This window comes from Dasypus novemcinctus, chromosome 8, assembly GCF_030445035.2.
Source record: "Dasypus novemcinctus isolate mDasNov1 chromosome 8, mDasNov1.1.hap2, whole genome shotgun sequence".
In the NCBI taxonomy this organism is placed as follows: Eukaryota; Metazoa; Chordata; class Mammalia; order Cingulata; family Dasypodidae; genus Dasypus; species Dasypus novemcinctus.
In genome coordinates this window covers 85,515,728-85,538,459 of record NC_080680.1, presented here as the reverse complement: position 1 = coordinate 85,538,459, position 22,732 = coordinate 85,515,728, and the positions used below count along the sequence as shown (strand labels likewise).

At 43.7% G+C, this 22,732-nt stretch overlaps 1 protein-coding gene across 16 annotated transcripts in view; it reads right to left on the bottom strand.

Moving 5' to 3' along the window:
* Positions 1–22,732, bottom strand: part of RAPGEF1 (Rap guanine nucleotide exchange factor 1) — a 173,134-nt gene that overhangs the window by 24,382 nt on the left and 126,020 nt on the right. For 4 of the 16 annotated variants that reach the window (XM_058302156.2, XM_004468038.4, XM_012528836.4 and 1 more), the window contains 4 exons: positions 20,915–21,070; positions 5,105–5,377; positions 4,091–4,183; positions 2,272–2,360 (listed from right to left, as the gene is read on the bottom strand). In XM_058302156.2, the coding sequence (XP_058158139.1) occupies positions 2,272–2,360; positions 4,091–4,183; positions 5,105–5,377; positions 20,915–21,070 (611 nt within the window). The remainder of the gene's footprint in view (positions 1–2,271; positions 2,361–4,090; positions 4,184–5,104; positions 5,378–20,914; positions 21,071–22,732) is intronic. The other 12 variants (XM_058302157.2, XM_058302158.2, XM_012528840.4 and 9 more) reach the window with 5 other exon arrangements.

Below are 22,732 nucleotides of genomic sequence, written 5' to 3'. Positions count from 1 at the left end.
TAGAGTGATGAAAGAGGAAGTACAGAATGCTATAAGGAACCCAAGCAGGGGGATCCTGCCTGGTCTAAAGGGTGAGGGAAGGCTCCCCCTGATGCTAGGACAAATAAGCTGAGACTTGAAGCACTGAATAGGAGTTTGCCAAGAAAAGAAGGAAGAGAACAATCCCAACAGAGGGAACATGTGTGAAGGTTGGGAAGTATCTAAGACAAGTCTTTGAGCTTAGATCCTACTAGAGAGGAGATAGAAGTTTTGTCTGCAGATGCCTTGCTTTCCTTCTCATATTTTCCCTTTTTTTTCCTTATGATTCTGTGAAGTACTGATCAGCCTTGTGGTCACAGGCCAAATTTTTAATTCCAAGTATTTGGGACATAAGAATATGTGCCTTTCATAAGGGAACGTGGATGGACCAGTGTAAAACCATCCCTAGTCCTAGGAAGAGCTACTATGCTGCATGTCTTGTTTCAGGTTTCATAGAAAGAAGACAATAACCTAGTCAGTGCTTTTGTCCTTCTGTTTGTTTCATAAGGACCATCTGGAACTCTGAAAATGACACTCTGGGTCCAATGAAGCTGGAGACAGAATAGTTGCTCTTGCTTGGTACATAAACTCTTTGCCACTAGGCAGTTAACATAGAAAGCCACATCATTCCTTGCTTAACCTTAGCCCAGGGGAGATGAAGGCAGACAGATTCAACATGGACAGCACCAAAGAGTGGTAATGAGGCAGGATGGCTGGGCGGCACTCTGTCAAATAATTATTTTATTATTTTATTTTTTTTAACATTTTTTAGGCATTTTTATTTTATTGGGCAAGTTTTAGACTTAGAGAAAATTCATGCAGAAAATGTAATTCCTATATACCCCTGTCACAGTTTTCCCTATTATCAACACTTTGTATTAGTGTAGCACCATTGTTAACAATTGATAAAACAATATCATAATTATACTAACTACAGTCCAGCTGTCTACATGAGTGTACATTAGTGCTGTACAGTCCAATGTTTCTTAAAAATTTTTTTCCAATAAGATATATGCAACATAAAATTTCCCCTTTTAACCATATTCAAATATATAATTCAGTGGAGATAATTATATTCCCAATGTTGTGCAACCATTAATACTATCCATTACCAAAACTTTCCCATCACCCCAAACAGAAACTCTATACCAATTAAGCGTTAACTCCTCATCTAATTTTTCTTTTCCTTGCTACTTTTTATTCCCTCTTTATTCATGCTTAGGCCTGACAATGACAAAGAGCATAGCACAGCTCTACCGGGAGCACCCAGGATTATAGCGATAGCTGAACCTTAGCATAAAGAAGGGAGGAAAAACTTGAACATGTGGTACATTTCACAACTAAGTTCATGTGAAGTCAATATGAAGTGGCAGGCAGTGGTGCCAATTTGCATATTATATTTTTAAAGTGTATTCTGGAGAAAATTACTACATATTTCTAAATCTGGTAAAGCTAGACTTGTGTAAATATTGGAAAATATTACAAGAGACTAAAGAAACATAACAACTAACTGCAATGCATGACTCTTGATTGATATTAGCTCCAGGGAAAGGAAAAAAAGAAAAAAGCTATACAAGACATTTTGGGGGAGATGGGGAACCAGAATACTGGTTGCATATGATACAAGGGAATTCATTGTTAATTTTCCTAGGTATGTTAAAGGTATTGTAATTAAGTAGGATTTTTACATCATTTAAAAAGAGGCATGCTGAATAGGGGCAAAATAACACATCTATAGCTTTACTTTCAAAGGACTCAGCAACAAAACACACACACACATACACATATCTAAAAATGTTCACAATAAATAGATGTTTGTGTTGGGTGGAGACTTTTGCACTCACTGAACTTCAACTTGCAAGAGACTGGAAGTTTGGCTTAGAATTTGCAGGAAAAGAAAAGAAAAGAAAGATTTGAGTAGATAATTTGTAAGGTAGGTAATATATATAAGAATAATTAAGAAGTAATGGCAAACATTAAGAATGAAGGATTTTAAGTGGTGGGATTATGTGAGTTTCCTGTTTTCTTGCAGTTTTCTGTGCTTTCTACATTTTTTACCCTGAAAATGTATTGTTTTCAGAACCAGAAAAAGAAAGAAAAAGAATCTAAATAAAAAACACACACAAGTGGGCTTGGTATACTGGGTGGCAAAGGGCAGTGTAGGCGGTTCTCACTGAGCTGCCCTGCTGCTTTTAAAGGCATGGTGGAACGGGAGGTGCCGGAGGGCTGTGGCTCCCCTGGTTCATTTCCTACCTTTCACCACCTTCTCTGTTTTCCTTCCCAGGTACACTGCCAAGTGACAAGGAATCTTTGGGATGTCCATCTTTCACAGCTGGTGATTCCTGAAAAGAGAAGTGTTTGGTTTTTGACAGGTGTCTTCCCAGTATTCCTGCCTGCAAGTGGCTTTTGAATGCAAATTCCTATAGAGCAATTTGAGACGTGAACAAGTTAACAATAAAGGTGGTTAATTATATAGGAAACACAAGGACCTCATCAAACTAGCATCTTGCCTTTGGAGAGAGTGAAAGGGTGCCACTATTTATAACATCTGTCAGCTGCCAACCTAGATGAAGCCATTAAATCACCTCCTGGAAGAAAAAGCACCGTCACAGGAGCTACTCCTCATACAGAGCTCGGCCAGGAACTGGGCAAAGGGCTTTGCACATATCTTCTCATTTGTCTCTTACAAAGATCCTGTAAGTTAGCTAGCATCATCATCCCCACTTCACACACAAGTAAACAGAGACTAGGAAAAGTCGAGGGACTTGCCAAGACCACAAAGCTAGTTGGTGGCAGAACCTGGGTGTGAACCCAGGGTTGTCTTTCTCTAAAGCTGTGCCCTTACCCACTGTGCCCTGCTGTTGCATAGGAAAATTTTACTGACTTTCTAGATAAAGAAAGTTGTTGGTACGGTAGGGCTAAACCAAAGTACTCAGGTTTCTCCTTCAGTTACCCCTCAGTTCCAGTTCCGGAAGGTCTAGCAGCTCCAGCACAAGAGTGTAAATTCCCTCTTCTCCTCCAGGAGCCTCACTTCCTCTCAGGCCTCTGGCCTCACCCTGCCCAGTGACGATCTGACCCACCAACATCTCTGGACTGTCACCGAGGCAATGATGGAGAACTGGGGCAGCATGACTACATGGAACATTGTTAGAAAGCACTTCAAGGTGAAGAAAAAGTCAGCACTGAAATGAGTCATTTGTCAGGGGGGAACAATGAGAAGTGAGCCTGAGATGGAGGCTATCGCGCTGAGGCTGAGCTGGATGATAACAGGGGTTCAGGTCACCAGAGTGGACAGGTGATGTGGGAACAGCAGGAAATAAATATCCTCATGGCGGCTCGCCTTCAAGAACCAGTCCATTTAGGCTGGTGGTGGAGAGTTATTTTGGAAGTTTTGAACTGGTTCATGTTTTCCTGCAGCAAACCCTACAGCTCACTGCTCAATGGAACTGTAGTATCTTGACCATCACGAGCTGAGAGAGCACTATAACGAGGAGGAGAATGTGAAATAATTCTTCACTCTCTCACGAGGGACTTATGCATAAACACAGAGAGCTACCTTGCCAGACTCACCCAGCTCCGTTGGAAGCAACTGCATGTGAGTGATGGAGGATGCTAGGAAGGACAAGGAGATGAGGGTTTGAAAAGTCTTAGTGTGACAGAGAAGAGTCCCTCACTTTGGGTGAAGGTCTGAAGATGGAGCTGAACTCTAGAAGATGGGCAGGAGGAATCCCACTGAGAGCAATTAGTTACATGGCTAGGGCCAACACCAAGGCCGCTCCCTGTTGATTTCCAGAAGACCCAGTCTACCAGGCTCTGAGGAGCGTGCCACACGCACTGAAGCAGAAGCAAAGGGAAGAGCACCACCAGAAAGCCACGTTCTCTTCCCCATGGAGCTGAGCTGGCTTCCTACAAGGCTGTGGGAAGCCCCAGTCTGCTAGTGACTAGGTGCAGCCAAACAGAAGCACGGTGCAAGAGAAGCGGCCCCAGGAGAACAGGGGCCCAACCCACGGCCAGGCCACATGCATAAGACAGCCATCACCAAGACTGCAACCTCCTGCCGAGGGTTACTTACTCCTCGAGAGTGAGGGAGCTCCTCGCTGCTCTGGCCAGAGGAATACAGATTGACATATTCACCCTCACCAGCTTCCTCACTGGCGTTTTCACTCTAGTGGAGACAGGATGAGAGGAAATACACATGTGACAGGCCCTCTAGTCAGCCCTCAAGGTTCAGAGAGGGTAGCCAACAGGGCTGGCCTGACCATGATGCTCCTTTTATGAGAAAGAAAAGCCAGTGATAGCGTACACTCGGCTCTACTTAGGAAGTGCTTCCTCAGGATCAGAGAATGAAGTTCCTTTTGCCACCTCTTGCCTCTTTGTTGGAGGGGGTCCAAGCCTCCTGCTGGCTCTTCTCCAAAGACGTCAAGCACTATTCAGAGTGTCCTGGGAAGGCTTACACAGTCCTAGTGGGGACTTTCTGAGAGTGTCAAAGGAGACAATTACCAAGGCATGGGAAAGAAGAAACACATCAAGACAACTCAATACACTGGGAAGTTAGTCTCCACTTGCCTGCATTTTCTCTGGCACCACCTACTTGTTCACTTCAACCTGCAATTTAACATTTCTCTGCACCCAGATGAAGTACTGCAGGCAATACAACAAGACAGGAAACTAGGCCCTTTATCCTCAACACCACATGCAACTGAACATACAATTGGTTTGATCTTTGTCACTTCCACGTTTTCAAAAGTATTTGAACATTTCTCTAAAAACAAAACCAGCAGCATTTTCTATCTTATGTTTATGATAACTGACTGCCTCTAAATGGTCCATTTGTGGGAAATGAGTTTACTAGTTTGATGGGAATTTGGTCTAGAAGGTTCAATTTCTGTTCTGAGAACAGATGGGCTACTATTTTACCTTGCAACCTTGCATAGATATCAAATCGGGCTATAAATTTGCACATGCCAGCAACAGACTTGACTGCTAGTGAAGGGAAGAGGAGGAATGTCTTTCAAGGACAGTGTACTGCTTTCTAAAAAAAATGTGCAGCCCAACGTGAAGGTGTGTTTGTTCTTTGAGTTCTCACCGAAGGCGTCTGCAGCGAGTCAGTGAAAGAGGTTTCGGAAGGAAGGCAGACAGTGTTCCCGTGAAAGTTGCTCTCCTGAGAAGATGAAAGAGGCCCATCCATGGTGCTGGAAGGCGGACTGGCTACAGTTGGCACCGCTAAGTCAGAGCTCTGAGACTGGTGGACAGGTGGGAAATGTGGAGAGGAAGAGGAGGTAGACGGAAGGAAAGGTTGAACGGAAGCTTGGTTGTGAGGCACGAAATCCTGGGAGTAGGACCTAAACACAGACTTATACTACAGAATCAAAGTGGAAAACAAACAAAAACAAGAAGGGAAGAAGAAAAAAGACAGACAAAGAAAAAGTAATTAGATTAACTGTAGCTGAGCAGTGATAGAATGTTCACAGTAATTTCTAACAAGGGACCACTAATCATGCCAAACAAACCCCTGCTGGCCACACCCTGATACTTTTTCCCTTGACAGAAGGGTTGTAATTCTAACCAGTACTGCCTCAGAGTACCTAAGTGGCAGGATGGGGAGAATGATTCCTTGATGTCCTCAAAGGAAATTAAATCTCATAAATTGTACCAGTGAACACATACATTGCTTTGTCAGAAAATTAAACCTACACAACTCAGTCTACTGCTTTTTTTTTTTAAAGCTTTTAAATTTATTTATATATCCCCCTTCTTGTCCCCGTTGTCTGTTCTCTGTGTCCATTCGCTGTGTTCTTCTGTGACTGTTTCTATCCTTATCAGCGGCACTGGGAATCTGTTTCTTTTTGTTGCGTCATCTTGTGTCAGCTCTCCGTGTGTGCGGTGCCATTCCTAGGCAGGTTGACTGTCTTTTGCGCTGGGCAGCTCTCCTTATGGGGCGCACTCCTTGCACGTGGGGCTCCCCTACGCGGGGGACACCCCTACATGGTAGGGCACTCCTTGCGCACATCCGTACTGTGTGTGGGCCAGCTCCACACCAGTCAAGGAGGCCTGGAGTTAGAACCAGGGACCTCCCATGTGGTAGGTGGATGCCCTATCCATTGGGCCAAGTCCGCTTCCCTCAGTCTATTGCCTTTTTGCCCCTTTAGGAATCTTATGGCAAAATCCAAAGTGTGTAGTCAGATACCTGGTAATAGCTACTCATTTTGAATCTTTAGTATGAATCTCTTTGGGTTTATCTCTTAGAAACCAGCATTGCAGTTTTTTAAATATTGCAATTTGCCTCAAATCCTTTTAGAAGGGAAGGGCATATACCTTAAAAATGGTTGGAAGAACTGTGTTAGCAAACACTAATGCTGATACTTAATATATGTAGTATTATTAATAAGGTTAATTGTAAAAGCATGGAAATGAATAGAGTTGAGAGTAACACATTATAGTAAGTATAACTAACACTGTTGATTTATAAGTATAACTGTGGCTGTAAGGGGTAGTTTGTGGACATAAATGTTAATTGAAAGGAAACAAGAGAATAAGCTAGGGAATGTATAACAGAGTGATTTCAGTGGTGGATGAAGACTGAGGTTAATAGTATTAATATAAGAATGGTCTTCTTTTACAGTGCTAAGAATATGGTAATATACGGGAAAATTACAACTAATGCTACATGCTGGGGACCAACTAACACTCAATACTTTGAAACCGACTAGAAACAAAAATACTGTATCCATGCTTTTTTCTAGAAACACTCAGTGAACAGATCCTTCATCTCAGCACTCTAACACCCCAAGCTTGCTGCAGCTCATGACTGATGGCCACGTGGAGCCTGAGTAGTCAGCAGTGCCCCCACCTGCTAGGCTCCACATTTCATTTTAACCTTTAAGAGCAACTATAAACACAGTCATCAGGCCTGCAAGAAGGAAGAATGGGTGGGAAACTCACTCTGGGCCAGCCTGCGGATGGCAGTGGGTGAAGTACTTGGCTTTGGGTGTTCTCTATTTCATCTCTGGAGGATGCTCACCCCATAGTGAGGCTTCCTCATTATCTAGGAAGATCCTCAGAGAAGATGAGTGGCATGGTCCTAGGAACCCCCCACATCATCCATTTCAGGCAGTGCTTTCAGTCTCATGCAGGTCCCCAGATCCCCCAACTCCCAGGCTCTGCCATGGAACTGGCTAAGAGATGCCTCTGCCCTTGCCACAAATCTACCTACTCACTGCCACCTAAGTTTAAGATTCCCTTTCAGTGCAAAATCTTTCTGGAGTCCTGGATCGATCTTCATTAACGTCCACCCACCCCTGCCCCCCATCATGTAAGCTCACATAGCACTTAGAGATGTCCTGCAATAATTATACCTTATTTGTATATACAGAGATGGGTTTTGTGTAATTATAAACTCTATCAAAGTTTGAGGGTTATCATCCTAACTGATCATATGGAATGTTAAACAGATTTTGATTTGACAAGTTCAGAGGAGTTAAGTCAGATAGACATGGGCTCAGATTCTGCACTATTTCTTTCTATCCATATGACCTTTGGCAATCACTTAAGTTCATGAGCCTCAGTGTCTTCCTCTTTAAAATGGGGATGAAAATAACAGCAATTCGAAAGCGGATTTGGCTCAACGGATAGAGGGTCCGCCTACCACGTGGGAGGTCTAGGGTTCAAACCCAGGGCCTCCTGACCCATGTGGTGAGCTGGCCCACGCACAGTTCTGCTGTGTGCAAGGAGTGCTGTGCCATGTAGGGGTGTCCCCCGCATAGGGAAACCCCACACAAAAGGAGTGCACCCCTCAAGGACAGTAGCCCTGAGTGAAAAAAGCACAGCCTGCCCAGGAGTGGCACCATATACTCAGAGAGCTGATGCAGCAAGATGATGCAACAAAAAGAGACACAGATTCCCAGTGCTGCTGACAAGAACGTAAGTGGAGGGAAATGATTTTGGCCCAGTGGTTAGGGCGTCCGTCTACCACATGGGAGGTCTGCAGTTCAAGCCCCGGGCCTCCTTGACCCGTGTGGAGCTGGCCCATGCGCACTGCTGATGCGCGCGAGGAGTGCCCTGCCACGCAGGGGTGTCCCCCGCGTAGGGGAGCCCCACGCGCAAGGAGTGCACCTATGAGAGCTGCCCAGCGCGAAGGAGGGAGCAGCCTGCCCAGGAATGGCGACGCCCACACTTCCCGAGCCGCTGATGACAACAGAAGCGGACAAAGAAACAAGACGCAGCAAATAGACACAGAGAACAGACAACCGGGGGAGGGGAGGGGAATTAAATAAATAAAAAAAAAAATCTTAAAAAAAAAAAAAAGAATGTAAGTGGACAAAGAAGAACACACAGCGAATGGACACAGAGAGCAGACAATGGGGGCGGGGAGGAAGGGGAGACAAATAAATAAATAAATAAATAAAAGAACCAAAAAAAAAAAAAAACAGCAATTATCTCATAGGGTCTCTGTGTGGACCAATGGGATAACCTCTTCAAATTCCTTAGGACAGTGCTGGTATGTACCAAGCACTCAATCAATGTCAATTGTACTCTCTTGTCCTCCAAAATACCAATGTAGGAACTACTCTGAAAACCAGAGCCAAGGCATTTGATAGAGGCCTAACACATATTTGTTGAATGAATGCTTAAGAATTGATTCTGTTGTTGTTATTGTTAAGTAAAGAGCCCAGAATGTTGCCTGGAACACAGCCACATCTTAATTAATGAGCGTGGAAGGGTAAGAGACAATCTTCATCCTTTCCCCCGGTTCAGATCCACAATGTAAGACTAAGGAAAGTGGCTCAGAGATGCCACCAGGGGTTTAAACTGCTGAGGAGAGGGGCAGCCACTAAGGAGAAAGGAAGGTATTCTTGATATCACATCTCCTGGACAAAGGGTTACGGCCTGTTCCAGGCCTGTCCCATCCTACCCTTTTCCTGTCTCTCCCTCAGCAGCTCCTTGCCTGGGAGCAGCTCTGGTATTCAAGCTATGCAGTCAAGCTGGGACAAGAGCCAAGCCTGAAAAGTACCTTTAAGGGGGCAGGGAGGTGGAAGAGAATGTTCTCTAATGCATCTGATGCCTTCTCAAGCTGAGCTGCAACAGAGCTCATTATCATACCATTTTCAACAAGGCCTAGTCTCTGTTGATTCCCCAAAGAATTATTTCCAGGCCCTTTAAGATCATATTTATTCATATGGGCAGGGAGAAAGGCAGGGCTGGCTATTCAACAGAAACACCACTTAACCACAGCCTGAAGTTTATTTTAGGATCTGGCTAGTACCCGGCTTTGCTTCTGATGAGCTGCTGTGCTCTCTGCAGCAGGAATTTTTATTTATAGCCATAGTAAGACTGTTCAGGCTGAGGATTTTATAACATGAGGACTGCCTGTCTGAAGAACTGCAAATTTCTGCAAAAGTTCTGGGACTGTCAGAGCAACTTCTGGAGAAAGAGAACAGTGGGGAGGAAGGGGGTACCTGGCTCCTAATGTTAACCTGGTCCATGTAATCAATCAAAATGCCAAAAGGACTGCATGCTGACAATGACATTGAATGCTTACTGCTGGTCACATGAGGGGCTGTTATGCTCATTACAACAATGAAGAAGTGGCATTGGGATGTCCTATATCACATGCAGTACATTTTCTTAAAGAATGACAAGTATCCTGGGAATGTGACAGACTCTAACTGCAGATCCCATAATTCTGTAGGATATAGCCCTACTAAGGCTGCTCAGGGATCATGCAAGGGGCAGTTGAGATAAGGCTTGATGGATAATCCAGGGATGCAGAGAACAGTGTATTAACCGGGGTGTTCCAGGGACAGGCAGGGAAAGACTTGATCTTGTAAGAGATGCTGGAACCAGCAACCTGCTCTTTTGGAAACATCCTGGAAAGAACCCCCAAGAGTTTTCAGACTCTTAAAAGGTGATGGAGCTAATGATCGTTTGTGTGTTAGTGTGTGGCTATTTAGTAAAAAGCAAAACCACTAGAAGCTGGCCAGGCATCACCAATTTTCAGTGGCTCTTTCTCTCCACGATAGCTCTGGCATTAAAAATGATTGGGAATGGGGCCTGTACTGTGTTGGCAAGAAAGCAAAAGAGCAGATTTTTAAAGGAAAAATTCTGCTATCTCAATATTTTAGGCATTCTATTTCATTCTTATGATTATCAGGAAGACTGGGGATGCCAGAGAAGGCAGCCTGATGACTAGCAGCTGAGGGCTAGAGCTGCAGGTTAAAGGATCTTGACCCAAATGACTATTTAGTAGTAGCTTGAGCTTCAAACATTGGAGAACTTTCAACACTGTGAATCACAGGGAAATGTGATCATTTAAATGAATGGACTCACTGTCGTAGTGAGGTATTTGGGAAGTATGAAGTTGCCAGAGATTGGTCATTACTGCATAATCTTGGCTCAAGTCATGGCTATGACTTCATGTTTTTGGACACTACTTAGCAAAACAGATAAGTTAGTAGACAGCTGGTTTAGGGGCTTACATTTTTATCCATCATTTGTGAGAAAACATACTCGAAGGAAACTACTTTTCTAGTGTAGTTTTAGGCTTTCTTCCTCTAAGGAGAATCACTGGGAACCCACAACTCCACATTGGTCTTATGCTCAGAGCATGCGTCCTTCAACCAGGCACTGATAGTGTCAAGATAATATTGCTCCTAATTTATTTATTTTGGAAGGAATTCAAGCTCATAGCCACAACACAACAGCCCACACAATTTCCTGGGGAAGACTTGCCTGAAGAGAAGCATGTCTGATTTGGTTCTTACAGAGATGGAACATGATCATTGCTAAGTCACCAAGAAGGATCCTTGATAATATTCTTTGTTACTCGATTTGGCAAACTGGAGGGAAGACTTTTTATGGCTTTGCCTTCACTCTCTTTCCTGGTTCCAATTAACTATTTGTTTTTGGAAGCGATTCTTTTGTCACCCAGAGGCTATGACCTTCTTTGACATTCTTGTGTTCATTTATAACAACACAGTTTACATAATGAAAAAAGATAAGTTCCAAGCTAAGTGGTAAATTCTGAGATTGATGCTGGGGAGCATCTGCACTTGAAATCTCTCACTGGCTATTTTCTCACTGCTACTGGCGAGGAGAGACACTCGCTGGTTATACTTTGTGAATGATGAGATACCACTAATCTTAGCCAATAAGTGCAACATTAGCATTATGTCAGTCCCCCAAAAAATACCCTCTCCTTTAAAAAATAAACTTCATCAAGAAGTTTATTTTTTAAAACCAATTGAAAATACTAAGAACAAAGGATGTAAAAGAAAAAAATGCTTTGTTTGGGACAATTTTAGCTAGTAAGATAGTGAATGGAGAAACGTATTACGTTTCTTCTCATGTGCCATATTTTTGTACCCTGAATCACAAGACCCTCTTTGAAAATACTACATTTGTGGTCCATGGCTTCAAGGTTAATTAGGGCGGCGGACAAACCCCGGGCCTCCTTGACCCGTGTGCAGCTGGCCCATGCACAGTACTGATACGTGCAAGGAGTGTCCTGCCACGCAGGGGTGTCCCCCGTGTAGGGGAGTCCCATGCGCAAGGAGTGCGCTCCGTAAAGAGAGCCGCCCAGTGCGAAAGAAAATGCAGCCTGCCCAGGAATAGCGCCACACACACGGAGAGCTGACACAACAAAATGACACAACAAAAAGAAACACAGATTCCCGTAATGCTGACAACGAAAGCGGACAAAAGAAGACGCAGCAAATAGACACAGAGAACAGACAACCAGGGTTGGGGGGGGGGTGGGGAGGGGAGAGAAATAAATAAATAAATCTTTAAAAAAAAAAAAGATTATAGTCTTGCAAAACCTCCCACACATTTTAAGGTGCTCTGTATAGTCACTAAGCAATGACCTTAATAGCATCAACTCTTTATAGAAAGAGATTTAGTACACATCAAAAATGATTCAAATTCAGTTCCAGAAATCTGACTGATTTCTATTTTTACTCAGTTCAGATTTAAACAGCATGATGGAGGCTCTAATTTATACTTATTCTTAGAACTCTATTTAGAGCCTGTAGCTATACTCTATAATACTTCATAATACAAAGGACCAAAACATGCCTCTCAATGTCTAGCCTACGGACTTCTTATCCAGCCTTACCAGTTCCCAATATTTATGTGGTAATTAAGCAGTTCATAAGTGTTGATGTAACACTATATTTTTCATAGTGGGGATCTGAATTCTAATCTTGTCTCTAGCTTAAGACTATGGATAAATAGCTTAGCTTCTCTATTCTGGTTTTTCCATCTCTAGAATAGGGAATAAAACATTCAACCACAGAGTAGTAAGGAAGGTCCCTTGGCAAGCAGACAAGCACTTGAAAACATGAAAGTTAAAGGCAATGGTTGATGTGCGTCAAACAGTGCCTTTAGGGTTCCTGTCAAATGACCTAAGACGGAACAGAGGGGTCCTTTTCGCACTTGCCCACTTAAAACTGTCATAGATAGAGTCAGAAGTACACCTGCAGCAAGGTGGTACCATGAAATTCAGAGAACAATGACCATTCAAAACACTGAACAAAAAAAGAATTAGCAATCAGGAAGCCTTTAGAAGCCAGGGGTGGGAATGGTGTTCCTTCTGAGTCAGAGCTATTGCTTTTGAGAGTCTTCAAAGAAAGGATCTCCAAGTGCTCTTCCCATTGTTGGGGCTCTGACGAGTCCTGCTTTCCTTGCATGCTTCCTTCCTGTTTTCAGCACGGCCAGGCATACTCATTCCTGAGCTCCCGTGGTAACCTCCAATGCTGGGGTCTACACAAAGGAGTGCCCGACAGCCTCCTCTTGAGAATCTGCAAGACTGCTGGTCAGAATGTATCTCTTTCAACAAGGCTGCCTCAGTGCAGCCTTCAGCTGTGCCTCAGGACTTCAGCACTTAAGAGACAGAGTTGCTGCACAAGTACCCTGGATCTTTCTGGAAGGGCAGAAAAGTACAGGGTGAACATACTGCAAGAATTAAGCCATATTTCAAGGTCCCATCAGACAGGAACTATGTATGAAACTCCCCAACCAGACAGCAGCCAGAGCCATTTAGGTCAGCAGTGGAGAGAAATGAGGAAGAAAATGACCACAGCATGGAACTAAGGTATCATGTTTTGGCATTAAGTGGTTCTGATGAAAATGTTGGGAAAGCAGAGGAAAATGGATATGATGGCAGAGACTGAGAGAGAAAGTGGGGAAAAACCTTTAGTTGCTAGGCCTCCCTGCTTTTGGGTGAATCAAAATTCCCAGTCAGTTCAGAGTACACACTGTGAGCACCTCCCACTTGGTCACTAGGCCCTGAGCTATCCATCAAAGAGGCAAGTTCATAAAAAGCCCAGTCCCTATTCTCAGAGTACTTGTAATCTTGAGGGAAAAAACCTAAACATTACAAAAGAAAAAAAATAAACAACCTGACCTAATGTAATAATATTTTAATATCTATCTTTTTACTAAATGCTGATTTTATGTGGTCCCTAAATTAAATGCTTTATGAGTTTTTCCTTTAATTGTCACAACCATCTCATTCTTCCATTGGACAGATGATGAACTGGAGGGTTAGAGTTGGGGTGCCATGTTCAGGTTCACGCAGCAAGTAAGGAGAAAACAGCATGGGGAAGGAGAAACGGAAAGTCTGAGAAAAGCTGGGGGCAGAAGTGAGAAGTATGTAAGGGGAGTGATGAGTATGTGTAAGGAAAAAGTGGGAGTTAAGGCTGAGGAGGAAGGTACACAAGTAATGGGAAGGTGGCTGGGTTGGTGGAATCAGCCTACAAGGGCCTTGAAAGCCTGAGAAAAATGTTGGACCTGGTTCTGCAGTGATGTGGTGAGACTTGATTTTGGCTGTAGTGCTGAGAAAAGGACTGAGGGTATCTGACAGTGGAGGCAGGCAGGTCAGTTAAGGAGGCCACAGGGCCATACAGGTGAGAGGCTGGGGGCTTGGGCCAAGCCCTGTGGCAACAGGGCTGGAGAGAAGGAGACCAGTTCAAGGCAAATTAACGAGGATGAAGCAGCAGGACTTGGTGACTGTGCATATATATTTATGTGTCTACCTGAAGTGGGAGGAAGCACTCAAGATTGACGCCTCCATTTCTTGCTTAGGCAACTCAGTGAATGATGAAACATTCTCAGAAATAGCAGAGATGGAGAGATGAGTGGCTTGGCAGGGCAAGATTTAATGAACATTGATTGAAGCATGGGTTAGGCATGTGGGGATATAACTCCTAATCTCAGGGAACCCAAAGTCTAGTGAGGAGATACAAATAGCTACAAAACCCATCAAGGGTTAAGACTTCTATTTGTAGTACTTGTAGGCTAAGACCCCAAGAATGGAGACGAGTCTAGGAGTAGGCTTTGAGTAATATGAAACATCCACATAATACATGAGTTATACCGGGCCAATGACTGTGGGATGACATTGGGATAGAAAGGTCCTGGAGAGGTTTTTCAAGAGGGGGTGATCACAGCATAGTCCTCCATTTCTCCCCAAAGAGAAACAACTCTAATGCTGACAATGCAAGGGAACCACTCTGAAAGAAACTCAGGAAAGTCAGGGAAGGATGCTGCTCTGAGAAATATTTCCCCTGCTCCTGGGCTGCCACTTCTGCCCTCAGACACTCTGCTCCCTTTCATCTCTCAACGTGATTAGCTCTAGCCAAGACAAGAAGTCACCTTTCTGAGTCAAGCAGCCCAAGAACCCCACACAGAACTCACTTCCGATTCTCTCATCAGCCATTCTCTTTTCTTTCTCTATTCCACTCTCCCTCCTTCATTTTTTCCCTTTCCTGTTTAGCCTTTAGACAAGTCAGTGTGCCTACTATCTTTGTGATGGCTGCTGGGTTATTCTTTGCCAGGAGATTGGGACAAGGGAGGGGAAAGAAAGAGAGCAGAGGAGTGAGAGAAAAACAGATGCATTAGTGGAACTTAAGGAGCCTATCTCGTGTCTCAAGGAGATGGGGCTCTTACTGTTTCATAGTGAGGGGATGAGCACAGCACAGAAACCAAAAGTTTTCATGAAGCCAGACCTTCTATTAAGAGCATAGGGGCTGATGCATGAAAACCTGGCTCCACCATCTCAGAAAACTATTATTTTGCCCAGAATGGGACACCAACTGCTCTACAGATATATTTTTTTAATTGAAGTCCTCAAGAAGATTATACATACACATGATTTTCTTACCCCAAAGATTTCTTTTTAAACAAACGACAGCTGTTACAGGTATTTCAATGTAACTTCTTCCTCAAATCTGGGTCCATTAGCAGTTATTTTATCTAGAAGTCATTCTGGAAGCCAAGTGGCAAAGAAATACTTCAACACAAACCTAGCATACAAATAGACCTTTTGGTGATGGTAAATATCCTTAACTTGCAGTTGGCAAAGAAAGGATGAAACGGGGTTCATCTGTTTAACCCTTTCATCCTGAGAGTTAAAAAGTTTGGGGGTTGGAGGAAGGTAATTTTTCTAATGCCAACATTGTACTTCCTAAAGGGCACTAGCAACCCTAATGGTTACGGAGATTCTCAATATTTTGGGCAAGGGCAAAATGAATATGGATCTACTTTAAAACTTTCAAGATTCACAGTACCAGAGTTTAGAACCTGAGAAAATACATGCCATTGAAGGGATATGAAAAGGGAATGGCACATGGGAATTCATGTGTTGAGAGCAGAAAGGGCTGAAAGCTTTCTGAGGGACCAGAGGTAGAGAAGAGGAAGGAGGTGGGCAGCCAACATGGAATGGGTAGGGCTCCTGCTGGGCAGCAATGGGAACATGGTAGGTAGTTCATGGGGTTCCAGAGCCCAGAAAGCAACTGAGGGAAAGTCCAGGGACAGAAAGAGGGACACCACCACCAGATCAGAAAGCTCAGACGCCACTGTGTTCCCAGGGATAAAGAGTCAATTATTCTAACACTTATCAGCAACTCTATATGCTAAGCACATTGCTAGGCACTATGGAATCAAAAAGAAAGGAACCAGCCTCTTGGGCCTCGGCAAAGGCTATACCTACCTCTCAATAGCTTTCCTGTCTCATAGTCACTCAGTCATCTTCCCTAAAGACCTTTCTTTTACCAAACTGGTCTTAATGTCCCAGAGACCAAATGTCAGGGTTTGGTTGCTTGTCTGTATAGATGTTCAAATCTCCCAGGACTATGGCACATGGTGGGAAAGAAAGGATGTCTATGGACCAGGAGGTATACTTTCATCGAATGGGAATCAAGCAGAACTAGCTGAAGACTGCTAAGGGAAGGGTGGGAAGGGAAAGCTGAAGGATGACATGCACTACCCAAGAATAGATTGGGAATATGCCACTTGCAGGATGTGGGAAGTACTGGAAAGGATTCACTGATGTGGGATACTCAGGATACAACTGGTTTCAGTGAAGGTGGTGTAGGGGAGACTGATTACAGAGTGGGAGGTCCTGAGGAGACACAGTGGAAGGGCTACCACTGTCATTACCCTTCAGATGTCTCTCCTATGACCTCAACCCTTGAGTGCTGTGACAGTTTGAATTCAGTGAATCCCAAAAAGAGAAAGATTATGTTTTTGAATTAATCCATTCCTGTGGGGGTGAGATGCTTTTGACTGGACTTTATCAGTGAGGTGTGAGCCAGCTTGGGTTTCCATCCTCTTGCTCGATCTGATATAAAGGGAGATACAAAGAGAGAGAGACATAGAGGAAAAGGGAGCTCTGACATTTTTTTTCCCTCTCCCCTTCCCCGCCGTCTCCCCCCCCTCCCCCCGCAGTTGTCTGCTCTCTGTGTCCATTTGCTGAGTGTTCTTCTGTGTCCACTTAATATTCTTGTCAGCGGCACTGGGAATCTGTGTCTTTTTTTGTCGCGTCATCTTGCTGCGTCAGCATTCCGTGTGTGCGGCACCACTCCTGGGCAGGTTGCACTTTTTTTGCACTGGGTGGCTCTCCTTACAGGGCGCACTCTTTGCATGTGGGGCTGCCCTACACGGGGGACACTCCTGAATGGCATGGCACTCCTTGCACACATCAGCACTGCGCATGGGCCAGCTCATCACACAGGTCAGGAAGTCCTGGGTTCGAACCTTGGACCTCCCATGTGGTAAGAGGACACCCTATCTGTTGGGCAAAATCTGCTTCCCAGCCCTGACATTTTGACCTAGCCATGTGAGAAAGAGGACTCCAGGTTCCCCTGTAGTTGAAGAAAGGCAGAGCAGCACTGAAACTGAAAGAGGAGATCTGGAAACAGATAAGCCCTACATCTGGTTGCCCACAGCTGAGTTCCAGGAGACGGTAAATTCTGGAGGAGAAGGCAGAGACCTCAGAAGAGATTGCTTGCCATCTTGCTTACCATGTGGCAACACGCCAGGATCAACAGTAGCTGACTTTGGTGAGAAAGCATCCCTGATGGTACCCTGATTTGGACACTTCACAGCCTCAGAACTGTAAGCTGTTACCCTAAATAAAATTCCTATTATAAAAGCTAACCCATTTTTTGGTACTTTGCATTGGCAAGGCTTTGGCAAACTAAGACATGTGCTGACATTCAAGACAACCTTTCAGAATATATGCTGGGCTTTCTAGCGTCTATCATTCAGGCAATTCTCTCTGTTTAGAATATCTTTGACCTATTTTTCCTTTATTTCCTTATTGAAATCCTAAATGTCCTTTAAGACACAGCTCAAGTTCCACTTCCTCCATGAAACTCTGCTTGACTTCCACCCCACTCCACCACACATGGGTTTCTACTGACTTTGTAATTTTCATGCCCTTACTTATAAAGTGAATCATGTGCCTTAATGTGAGTCTCCTTTATGATTGTCTGATTCTGCCTAGTGAATTTTAAGTGCTTCTTGGGGCATGGGGCTATGCATCCTTATCCCTGGATTATCCCTCTTATAACCCAATAACCCAACCCATACACAGGAGAAGCCCTATGCTTGTTGAATTAAACTGATCCCTTGGGTGCTAAGAAAAGTGAACAAGAATACTTTTTTTAGCACTCACTTCAATTTAAATAGTTCGATATAGGTTTGCTGCTTTACAAATTCCATTAGCAAGAGGCTCTCAATGGTTAGAATATTTAGGCAGAAGTAAAAGGCTACTGTGCCAAGAACTGTACAAGGGTGTCTTCAGATTTGATAAATGATGTATTCCTAAGAGTGACACTTTTTTGGAATTCTATTCTGGACTGATGACATAGGCCCAGTGGGGCAGTTTGAAATTATTTTATGAATCCCCAAAAGAGGAAGATTATGTTTATAGGCTGGTCCTCTCCTGTAGGTATGAGACCTTTTTCGATTGAACAACGTCAGTGAGGTGTGACTCAGGCTGAGTCTCTGCCCTCTTGTTGGGTCTGATAAAAAACAGGGACACACAGGAAGAGAGAGCTCTGCTATCTCTGATCCTGTCATGTGAAAGAAAGGAGAGACTCAGGAGATGAGACTTATGCCTGATAGTTTGGAGCTGAAATTTGGAAGTAAGTGGAGCAGCTGAGCCTGAGCAAGGAAGCCTGGAAGGGAAGGGAAGGCAGAGACCAGGCAGAGAACACCTGCCATCTTGCTTCAATATGAGGCACTGACTTTGGTGGGAAAACCTCTTATGGTGCCCTGAGCTGGATTTTTCATGGCCTTGGAAATGGGGCACACAGTGAATGGGCAGAGAGAGTGGACAACAGGGGGAGGGGGAGAGAAATAAATAAAAATAAATCTTAAAAAAAAAGGCCAATACATTTCTGGTACTTTGCATTGGCTCCCCTTTTGGCAAACTAAAACATCCAGACAATGGAATGAAGAAGTTTAGGAATAAAGGCTTGCTTTGATAGCAATTCAAAGCTCTCTGTCTGGTACTCAACTTTAAAAAAAATTTAAGCAGAGACTATGTGATGAATATGATTATGTTGGCATTACATTAAATAACTTTCCTGGAATTTCAACATATCATATATCAAATGTTCTAAACATTTAAGCCATTACTAAAAGTTCTTGAGACCTGTGGGTGCACTCTGCTTTTAATGAAATAAAGTACTTTTATTAGTGCATCCTTCTGGGCCCCTTCATAGAGTTAGTGCTTAGAATGCCGTATTTTAGATATAAGATGCCTTAAGACTCCTCTATATGGATGAATACTATGATGTACTCATACCCAAACTTAATTGAAATGCCCTCAACTTTTCTTTAATCTTGTAGCAAACAGTTCAGTTCATTCACAATTCTTTAACTACAAAGTACTCAAAAGAGATATTGTAGAAGTTCTTACTTACACTCTGTTCAGTGAGAAGGAGGGATATGGTCAAGATCTAGGATTATATAAAAGCTGAGTTTTGAAAGATTTGTGAAGGGAGCTTGCCAGAGGTACTTTCTTAGGAAATAGGCCATCTGTGCAACCCGAATGGAGGAATGGGTTGTTCAGCCTTTCTATAGCACTCACAGGCTTGCTGAGGGCTCTAAAAAGTTGAGCCTTAGAATCCAATGAAAGACTGTATTCCAAGGTCCTCATTTCAGGCAGGACTTTCTTAGCCCTGGGCATTGAATAAGTTGCCAAAGATGGAAATCGGACAAACCCAAACAGGGAACCTGAGTTTGGATAAGACGTTAAAAGTCACTTGGTTCAACTTCATCATTTATAGAGGGAGAAAAGAACAGCCCAAACAGATTATGCTATGTGCCCAAGCTTCCTTGTATCGAATTATTAAAAGCAGAGCCAAGATTAAAATCTAGTTTCTAAGTTTCTAAGCTTACTGTATATGCTGAGCAGGTCCATATTATTTCACTTAATCCTCTCAATCACCCTATGAGGCAGGTAAAAGTACTTTTGAAGGGAAGAAACTGAGGCCCAAGAGGACAAATGAATTACCCAAAGTCATATGGATTTTAAGTGGGATCTGAAATTGGCTCCTTTCCAAAGTTCTTTCCACTGCTGCTCAGAGTTTCACTTTAAAAAACTGAAAGAATGCTGGCTGTTTAGGTTTTTGAGATGTGGGTTCCAGTGAAAGATAAAAGAATAGCACCGTGCCTCCTTAAGTGTTACTATCCTCTAGACCTTCATTTACAAGGCTTGAAAAAAAAAATAGCCTCAACTATTCTCCCCTTTCTGTATCCAGCTGCCTTTAGCAGTAATTCTCATCAAGAGGAGGAGTTCATGTCCCCTTTCCCTGATTCTGAGTAGGCCCTGTGATTTTCTTAAGAGAATGCAATTGAAATGACATTGTGCCAATTTTGAATCTAGGCCTTAAAATATCTTGCACACTTCTGTTCATTTTCTTGGAACCCTGCCAGATGCCACATGAACAAGCCCAGACCAGTCTGATGAAGGCTGACAGACCATATGGAACGCAGCCAATTCAGCTTAATTGTCCCAGCTGAGGTCCCAGAGATGTGAGCAAGTCTGGTCAAAATCAGCCATGCTTAGGCCAGATCAGTAAAACTACCCTACTAACCTGTATCCTGAGCAATGCTCGATGGTTACTGTTATTTTAAGCTACTAAGTTTTGGGATAGTTTGTTATGTAGTAAATTTAACTGATATGGCCCTCAAACTCAGACTCTGCCATGTACTTGGTAAGCCCTTGGCATTGCTTCCTATGTGAGGAATAGTACTTTTTTTTTTTTTTTTTTTTTAACATAGAACACTTACAGGACTGAGCCAAGGCCCAATGTGGGATCAGGATAAAAGACCAAAACTTCCCTGCCAGTTTATACCAGAGTGATAATGCTCCAAGTGGGGCTGCTAATTTTCCCCCATCCCTTTCCACAGCCACCCAGATAATTCACATAGTCTTTAAGGGCACAGAGAACCAGCCATGCCCTTTCCCTTCCCTTTTATGTGCAGGGATCCTGCAGAAGGACAGAATCAGTGATGGGCAGCACATACCACCAGGAGGTATAGGCTACAAATGAATGATCATGTAAGCATGTTTCCAAGTAAAGAATGGCAGGTGGCAACTCACCGAGGGCACAGGTAAATTGCCATGCCGGCTGAGAAAGGAATTAGAGACGGACACACTGATGCCCTGAGTGGCACTGCTGTCCTCGGGGGTGAAGGCCACTTTAGTTTGCTGGACACAGTAGGAGACAGAGTAGGAAGAAGCAGCATAGGAGGCCTGCTGGACAGAGGAGACAAAAGAGAAGACAGAGAAGAAGGGAGAAAAGCAGAGAACAATCAGGCATAGATCTGTAAATATAAAGACTAAGTAGTCTCGCTACCTAATTCAGCTTAGGGATATTTTGTAGAGCGATAACTTCTGGGATCAAAATTAGGGATCAAACATACCTGCCAAAGGCTACCTGAGTGAAAGAACATCCTCCTTCTCTTCCTTATAACAGATTTTAAAGTTAATATTCATATAGATTGTTCCCACAGGAAGCAGGACGTAGGGTGGAAGGAGGGCAAGCATGCTTAGAGCCCAGAGACCTGAGGTTGAATCCTTGCTCTGCCACTTATTTAGGGCTCTTAACTCCTCCTCTGTGGGGAGAAGACTTGTATAGTTAGTTATTCATGCTACATCAAAGCACAAAATGGGAGTTAGGCTGCCTGAGTGTGAATCTGGGCTCTGCCATTTACAAGCCATTTGGCCTTAGCATTACTTAAAGCATTCTGTGCCTCAGCATTTTTCTGTAGTAAAATGGGATAAAATGGCGCCTTCTGTGTAGGGAGGATTAAATAAAATATTTGCGAAGCTCTTGGAACTGTGCCTACCATAGTCAATAAATTTGAGTAATCGTCATTACTTTTTAAATCTGTCAAATAGGAATAACACCTCCTGATCTGCAGGTCAAGCAGCAGCACAATACATGTCCTGCAGTATGTCTGGGGTTCAGGCAGAGTTGGGCTTAGGTCCCAAATCTTCCACTTCTGGCTGTACACTTTGAATAAGTCTCTCAGGCTCTCTAACCCTATGTTTAAGTGGGAGCGACAGGAGGAGTGCTGAGGATTGTGTGAAACCATCTGAAAGCTGTGGTGCTTGCGCAAGGGAGGTGTTCCAAAGGTTAGTGCCTGCTCCTCCCTTGTTTGCTCAACTCCCTGGGGCTGTCTGGTCCCCTCGCAGTATTTTTTCTGTTAGTTTGGTGTAAAGGTCTACTGTGTGCCCTCAGGAACAAGTTAATTCCAAGCATACTCATAAAGGATCTGTTTCCAAATACCTAGAAGCCTGTGGAATTCCAGGGTACAGAGACGATCCCAAAGGACATCCAATGTGCACTGTGGAGACTGGTAGGAAGGTCCAAGAAAATTTCAAAACTCAATGAAATCTGGCTCCACAATGTCTTTAAGTTCTTTTGTGCAGAGCTAAATATATTAGGTTAGGGGTTCTGAGGGCAGGCATTTATGTTTCCATGGTGAAGATCCCTTTTTGAAACATTTTCAGAACTATTTAGATTCACATTCGAGCATATTCACATGTTCACAGCATGAGCAGGGCGAATAGCATCAGACTCATTTTTCAGATGAAGCACTGAGATCCCAGTACACAGTGCATGGGACACAGCTAGCTAGTAGCAGAACTGGAATCCAGGGCTCCCAAACCCAGGCTCAGCCTTTTCTTTACTAGACTAAGCTGCCTCAGAAGAGGCTCATTCTGATTCTTGAAATGAAACAAGACTGACTGGTCAGTACCATGACATGGACACTTCTGAGCCCGCTGAATATAGAAAGGCTCAGGAACTCCTGGAACTAGGCACGGGTGAGATGCCTGATTGTACGACTGTGGAGCCCAAACCCACACTCTGGATGGTTACAAGGACATTTGTGTTCCAGTTAGCATTTGCCT